This window comes from Camelus bactrianus, chromosome 11 (assembly GCF_048773025.1).
Source record: "Camelus bactrianus isolate YW-2024 breed Bactrian camel chromosome 11, ASM4877302v1, whole genome shotgun sequence".
NCBI classification, from domain to species: domain Eukaryota; kingdom Metazoa; phylum Chordata; class Mammalia; order Artiodactyla; family Camelidae; genus Camelus; species Camelus bactrianus.
This window is the reverse complement of record NC_133549.1, coordinates 41098456-41105830: the sequence shown is the minus strand read 5'-3', so window position 1 is coordinate 41105830 and position 7375 is coordinate 41098456. Positions and strand designations below refer to the sequence as shown.

The 7375-nt window shown below is 58.8% G+C and overlaps 1 protein-coding gene across 2 annotated transcripts; it reads left to right on the top strand.

The window, feature by feature from the left end:
* Positions 1-228: 228 nt before the first annotated feature.
* TLX1 (T cell leukemia homeobox 1) lies at positions 229-6574 on the top strand. 2 transcript variants are annotated; one of them, XM_045507496.2, is made up of 3 exons: positions 229-1087; positions 3096-3333; positions 5475-6574. In XM_045507496.2, exons 1-3 carry the CDS (start codon positions 502-504, stop codon positions 5695-5697), a joined length of 1047 nt encoding a protein of 348 aa, XP_045363452.2. In that variant the 5' UTR covers positions 229-501; the 3' UTR covers positions 5698-6574. The 2 variants fall into 2 exon arrangements, with proteins under 2 accessions (XP_045363452.2, XP_074229843.1); XM_074373742.1 differs by having other exon boundaries at positions 238-1087; positions 3132-3333.
* Positions 6575-7375: the final 801 nt, after the last annotated feature.

Sequence of the window (7375 nt, the reverse complement as noted above, 5' to 3'; positions counted from 1 at the left end):
CGTTTTCTTTCTCCTTTTAAGTCTCTGGTTTGCCTCTTCTCTCTCTTCCTAACTACTTCTCTGAGCCTCGGTCGTCAGTCCCTCTGACTCTGGCTCCTACATCTGTCTCGGCTCCCGGCCTCCGTCTCCTCTTTTCCGCCCCTCCCCCGCGCTGTCATTCACCCCGCTCCTTTCCGCGCACAGCCAATGGAGAGACCCGGCCGAAACGGCGAGGCTCGCTCGCACCGGGCTTTTTCGCCCGGTGATTGATGTCCCAGAGTCAACAGCGAGCGAGAGCAGCCGGAGAGGGGAAGGAGTAGTCGGAGAGGGGAAGAATACGGCGCCCCTTCTCTCCTTCCCCTCCCCCCTACTTTAGCCTTTCTGCGCACTTCGCCTCCAAGTCTGCGCAGCCAGGAGCCGCTGCCGCCTCCGCGCCCCTGAGCGCTGCCCCCAAGCCAAGCACAGCAAGCGCCACCGCCCAGGCCCCCCCCCCCCTTCGCGGGGCCGGGGTCGGGGGCCAGCATGGAGCACCTGGGTCCACACCATCTCCACCCGGGCCACGCGGAGCCCATCAGCTTCGGCATCGACCAGATCCTCAACAGCCCAGACCAGGGCGGCTGCATGGGGCCCGCCTCGCGCCTCCAGGACGGAGAATACGGCCTTGGCTGTTTGGTTGGAGGCGCCTACCCTTACGGCGGAGCGGGCCCCGCAGCTGGTGCGGGGGCCGGGGGCGCGGGGGCCTATAGCGCTGGAGGCCCGAACGGCCCCGGTGGCCCGGCGGGCGGCGGCGGCGGCGGTGGCGGCGGAGCCTGCAGCATGGGCCCGCTGGCCGGCTCCTACAACGTGAACATGGCCTTGGCGGGCGGCCCCAGTCCCGGCGGCGGCTGCGGCGGGGGTGGCGGCGGCGGAGGCGCTCTGAGCGCTGCTGGGGTGATCCGGGTGCCCGCGCATAGGCCGCTAGCTGGAGCGGTGGCTCACCCCCAACCTCTGACTACCGGCTTGCCCACCGTGCCCTCCGTGCCTGCCGTGCCGGGCGTCAACAACCTCACCGGACTCACCTTCCCCTGGATGGAGAGTAACCGCAGATACACAAAGGACAGGTTCACAGGTGAGTCCGGCCCGCGCGCGCACCGCCTGGCCGCGGCCCGGGCTCTGCACTTCCCCTCCCATGCTCCATGGCTCCCCGCAGCCCTCTCTGCGCGCCAGGTCACCCAGTTTCTCTTGGTGCTTCCCCCAAGTTCAGCCGCCCGCCACCTTCCTAAGCTCGCGGAATCGACTTGGAGGAAGAGTTCTCCCAGCCTGGGCCCCTCTCCGTCTCTCCCGCAGAACCCCTGATCTGAGAAGCTCTCCCTGATCCCCTCTCGCGCTCCCTGGGCCCAGTTAGGCGGAGGGAAGGGGGATATAGCTTCGAGACTACCTTCCGCCGGCATTTGGGGCTCGGGAATCTCGGAGAAAGGGGCGCAATGTGAGCAAACTGTTTCTTCCGTCCCGGCAAACGTTCTCTGGCCGAGGCAACGAACCCTAGAATCAGACGCAAGGAAAACAGGTTCCCCACCTCCCGTCCCCTAAACACACACACACACACCCGCGCTCCGAGGTACTGTGCCCGTCGCGCTGCCGGGAGGCCCGGAGCCCGAAGTAAAGCAGCAGAGCTGGCGGGCCCTTCTTCTCAGACTGCGGGCTCCGTCCGGATCAGTGGCAGCTTGAGACTGAGCCGTCCGCTTCATTTTCGTTCTGTCCCGGCTTGGCATCCTCCCCCCTGGGCCCAGCCTTGTTCCCTCCGGCGTGAATAATGCACCGGGCAAGCCTGTGATCGATCGGCAGCCGAAAAGACAACTCCTGGGACGATTACGCACTCCGCGGCGGCCGTCTGCCGCCCTCTCCTCTGCCTGCTCCGCGCCTCCTCCGCTCGCCTCGGCTCCCTCTGCTCCCGCTTCCGCTCAAGGCATTCAGCTGTCGCTTTTGCGCGGGCCTCTTTCCCTGGCCTCACTTCCCGCCGCCCTTAAAGTTCCCTGGATCGGAGAGTACGATCCTCCCACCGGGTTAGCGCCCAAGCCCGCTGGGAAGCAGCCACGAGTTGAGCCTGGGTTCCCGGTGGGGCCTTAGAGAGGAAACAGGAGGCACAGGCCGCTTCCCACCGACCTCAACGTGGGGCTCCCAGGGAGCTGGGGCTCCCAGGGGTCTCAGGCTCCAGGGCCCAATGATGGAAGGGGAATAGGCAGCTTAGAGCTAGACCCTGGGCTGAGCACCTGTTCCAGCCTTGGAAGCTTGGCCTGGACTCTGGGTCTGTGGCAGAAGTGGGAGTGGAGGGAGACAGAACTGCCATTCCACTCTGGGCATCCAGAAAGGGCCCTGTACTCAGGGGACCCCAGTGCCCCAACCCAAGTCCTCTCAGGCCTGAGGGGGCAGAGCCTAGTGCCCCATTCCCCTACCCCCACCCAGGCCAGGCTACTTTTAAAGGGCTTTGATGGAAGCCCCCAGTCTGAAGCCCAGTGGTCCTGTGTCTCTGGCAGAAAGGTACTCCACATAGCCCACCTAGGGTAGCCACAGCCTGCCTTAATCTTGCTCCAGGCCTGAAGGTTCTGAGGGAGTATATGGCTGTCCCCTTGTGTCAGTCGACTTGTGCATCTGCCTTGTGTGTCTGTGATTGTGTCAGCTTGTTTGGGTGTATAGCCCTATAAGTTGCCCCTGTTGTATGTGATGTGTCTGTGTGTGTTGCTGTGTGATGGAGCCTCAGGGCAGGCCCTGCGATCCAAGGTCTTGACCATGCACGGCCTCTTACTGTTGAGTAGCTTCTCTGAGGCTGGAGGCCTGGGGCTGTGGGGTGCTGTGACCTTTAACTGGCCTCAGACATGCCCTCCAGGAGATTGCGGCTGTGTCTGGTGGGCTCGTGGGAGCCCGGGGCTTGGGAGGCCTTCGTGGTGGCAGCTGCGACGGCCTGGAGTGAGGGTAGGGGCCATTTCAGGACACGGGCTTGGAGCCGAGGCTGACGGGAGGATCACAGTCCTGCTCTTGGGGTCTAGTCGCTGCGCTCGCTGACTCGCGGGGTGTCGGGCCTGGGACGCCTCCTGACGCTCTGCCGCTTGCCTCTGCCGTCTGTCTGTCTCCCGCTCCAGTGGCCCTCTCACCCTTCACTGTAACACGCCGTATAGGTCACCCCTATCAGAATCGGACGCCCCCCAAGAAGAAGAAGCCGCGCACGTCCTTCACGCGCCTGCAGATTTGCGAGTTGGAGAAGCGCTTCCACCGCCAGAAGTACCTTGCCTCAGCCGAGCGCGCCGCCCTGGCCAAGGCGCTCAAAATGACCGACGCGCAGGTCAAAACCTGGTTCCAGAACCGGCGGACGAAGTGGAGGTGAGCGCGCGGGGCGGGCGCGGGCGCGGTCGGCGCAGTCTCCAGCTCGGGGGTCCTCTCTTGGGGTGTTCACACTCCCTCGCTCGCTGCTTTCTGATGGCTCTGGGGCCGCTCTGCTAGGCTCGTAGGGAGCGGGAAGCTACCGTGGCCGATGACAGAATGGGGCTGGAGGGCCCCGGCTGTTTTGCTTTCCGGCTTTCTTTGCCGCTGTAGACACGACTGGTCTCCGCCGCTGCTTGGGGGAAACGCCTGGGTTTGAGGGCAGTCTACACATCCCGGGCTTCCGAGATGAGTGAGTCTTGAGGGACTTTGCACAAACTCATGTGTACAGAGATTCCTTCTCTATCCCGGAGACTGGAGGCAGGATGGGACGCGCCTTGTTTCTGCGCCCCAGCCGGGGCTCCCGTTAGAGCGTCTGGGGCCTCAAACCACCGGCCTGGGCCCTGCTGACACCCTCTTCCCCAGACGTCTGGCCTCGGCGCAGCGGGTCTCCCACTCAGGAAGGGGAAAATCAATCTGCACCGGCTGCAGCGGGGTTTTCGAAAAGGGGATCAATCAGGAGCAGATGGATGTGTGTGTGTGAGTGAGACATTTTCTCTTCTCTAGGTCACACACTCAAAACTAAACTCATCCCCCCACCACACACACACACACACACACACACGCAGGCACTTTCGCTGTTTGCACCCTCCCGCACATCTGGCTGCATGCTCCGTTCCACATGCATCAGGAGTTTCTTGCTAGTTCAGGCCTCAAGGGGTAGAGCAAGAGAGTCTGGGTGAAGTCCCCGGCGCCGGGACGGGCGGGCCTAGGGCCGGAGGAAGGAATTGGAGTTTCCTCTTTTTCTGAACGAAGGCGAGGAATCTGCCTGGGATTCCGCCACCGTGGCCACAAAGGAAGCTACTGGCCCTCGGGTCTGCTGCTTGACCCCGCCCCAACAACATTGTTGCCGCTAGGGAAGGGGTGTGGGACGAAACTCCAGGCCTCCGGAAAGCTAAAGAGGGTCCAAGGGCTGGGGGTGGGGGGTGCACTTGGGTACCCAAGTCTCACCCTGGGCTGCAGCCTAGGGGAGGGAGCCAGGCAAGCTTTTGGGGTGGCGGCAGAGAGAAAAACAGAGAGTAGCAGGCAGAGGGAAACTGAATCACAAGGGGAGGGACAGAGATAGACTCCCTACCCAGAAAGAAAAGGAAAAACCAGGCAGCCTGAAGAAGTCTTGTATAAACCAATGAACCAATGAACGACTAAATCCTTCATTTTCGTTTCAAACAAATTAAATTCTGAGAGAAGGAAGGGGGTGGGGTGAGAGAAAACAAGAGTTAAAGACACAAAGCCTAAAGGAAGAGAAGTAGACAATTTGAAATGCAGGGAGGAAGGAGAAGACGAGAGACAGAAAGAAACACAGAACGAAAAGGCAAGAAAGGGGAGGTGGGAAGGAGGCTGGCGTCTGCCACTGGGAGAGGTCTCCTGGCTTCTCGAGGCTTCATCGATCGCCTACAAATTGCTTCTGGAGGCCCCGGGGACTCCCATTAGATCTGTCCACCTTAGAGACAGACGTTTGATCTCAGTTGACAGGGTGGAGGGGAGGCATTAAATGGAATAAATGAGTCATCGCCTCCCTAGACCGCCTTGGAGGAAACTGTCTTGTCCAGAGAGAGTCCCGGCAGGGCACAGGGCTCGGTGCAGGAGGTTGGAAGCCTGGGAGAGTTTCACAGAGAGAAGATGTCGAAGAGAGGTCTGCCAGGGCAGCTCGTATCCACTGGCCTTTGTCTCTGCCCTGGACTGGTGGGGAGGTTGAGGCCCCTCAGGCTTGGGAAGGCACCTGGTCTTCCTTGGGGCTGGGGAGAGGGGAGATGCGATCCTATCCCTGTCTGTGCCTTCCAAGGCTAGTGCAGGTGTGGGCCCTGTGTGGAGATGGGAAGCCTCAGATGCCTGTGCCTAGTGGATTTTCCCACAGCTCCCCCAGGATACCCCCGCTCCATCTACTTTTGGGGTTTCCAGTCTTTGAGTCAGTACCCTCAAGATAAGGAACTGCATTAAAGGGCCCAAGCTGGAGTTGGGGGCCACGAAAGGGAGCAGTTCTCTCTCAGACGGTCTCTAGGGAGCGCTTCCGAAGCCTCGGTAACGGCTTGTCCCTGGTGCAGGCGGCAGACTGCGGAGGAGCGTGAGGCCGAAAGGCAGCAGGCGAACCGCATACTCCTGCAGCTGCAGCAAGAGGCCTTCCAAAAGAGCCTGGCGCAGCCGCTGCCCGCCGACCCGCTATGCGTGCACAACTCGTCACTCTTCGCCCTGCAGAACCTGCAGCCGTGGTCTGACGACTCGACCAAGATCACCAGCGTCACGTCCGTGGCGTCGGCCTGCGAGTGAGCCTGCCTGCTCAGACCCTCAAGACCCAGGGCACAGCCAAGGGGTGGCCGAGGCCGGAGAGCCAAGACTCTCGCCAGCTCTCCCGCCTCAGACTGCGGGCAGCAGGGGAACCCCGTGCCCCTCCCGCACCCGCCCGCGCACTCATGCCAACGCTGTTCTCCTTTTTGTTAGAAAAGAAAAGAGTGGGCAGGACAGGAATACATGGCCGCCTCCCAGATGCCTATGTGGTCCTGCGCCCTCTGGAACTGTTAGGAGTCCTCTGTGTCCATTTTATTTTATTCTGATTTTTAATGTGGGACTGACAAAGGCAGGAGAGGTGGTATAAGAGCTTCTGGGGTCCCTAGAGGACAGCATGGGCTGTCATTTGAACTTGCCCTGGGGGGAAACCCATCTCTGTTTCCCACTCCTCATCATTCACTGACACCCACAGGCCCACACAGAGGCAATTTCACTGTCCCTGCTGGTGTCACCCCACAGTCACACACAGGGGACCTATGGCAGTCACACACACGGGACCACAGCCTTCATACACTTGATCCTTACTAGCAGGCATAGTCCAGGGGTGACCCAGATGCATTCTGAACAGCATGGCACTTCTCATAAACACAAGGCCACAGCCACACTGTGACACACCATCGCACACACAACAGCCACAACAGCGTCACTTGGCCTGCCAGGCCCCCATCACACATCCTAGCCACACCCAGGTACGCACAGGCAGGTTCCCACGCAAACTCAGCCTATTTCTCCAGATCCTGTTCGTGGGTGGGGGGAGGGGTTAAGTTATGCACTTACAAAGGTGTTTTTCTGTGTAACCATTTTATAAAGTGTTGTGTGTAATTTATGTGAAAAAATAATAAAACCCTCCGGATCCAGAGTCAAGGCTGCCTGCTCCTTGCTGGGCCCAGCATCTTACAGCTACTTGGGTTTGGTGTGAGCTAATGCAGCCAGAGCAGATACTGGTAACCTAAGTTTGAGGGACATCTCAGGGCCAGGACTTACACCATCTGGAGAGAGGAAAGTAGGAGGGGGAGAAATGGAGAGAAGGCAACACTGAGGAAGGATGGGAGATCTAGACTCTCCTGAGACAGCTAGTAGAAAGGATATGTCTTTGGGTGTAAGAGTTGTGTGTGTGTGCATTGTGTGTTTGTGGTGGTGTAGGCAATCAAGATGTTATTAATAATGAATATTTGTCTGTAATTTGGTTTGCAATTATGTATGCTTGTTCTGCTTAAGTTGCAAACTGAAACTACCATTGTATATACAAACTTGTAGTGTGTGTGTATAAACATGTGTGAATGTGACTGTCTTTTGGGGTAGTTATGTAATCACTCACCCATGTTTGTGATTGTGTCTGAATCATGTGGTAAAGTTTGTGAGAGTACATATTAGTTTCTTATTGTGAATCTATTTTTGTGTTAAATGTGTGAATATTTGTGATTGTGTATCATCTATAATTGCATGAGTGTAATTATGTATGAGATGTGTATTTTACTGTACATATTTGTGTGGGACAGTATACAATTAGGGGAGTGAAATAATGGGAAGTGTACATCATTGTGGGTGACTGTCCCTGCAAGTGAGTGTATGAGGTGGTGTTTAAGTGGGTCTAATTATGCACTGGTGGTGTACAGGGTGGTGGGGGGGGTCTAAGGTGGGGTGTGCAGATACATTGTAG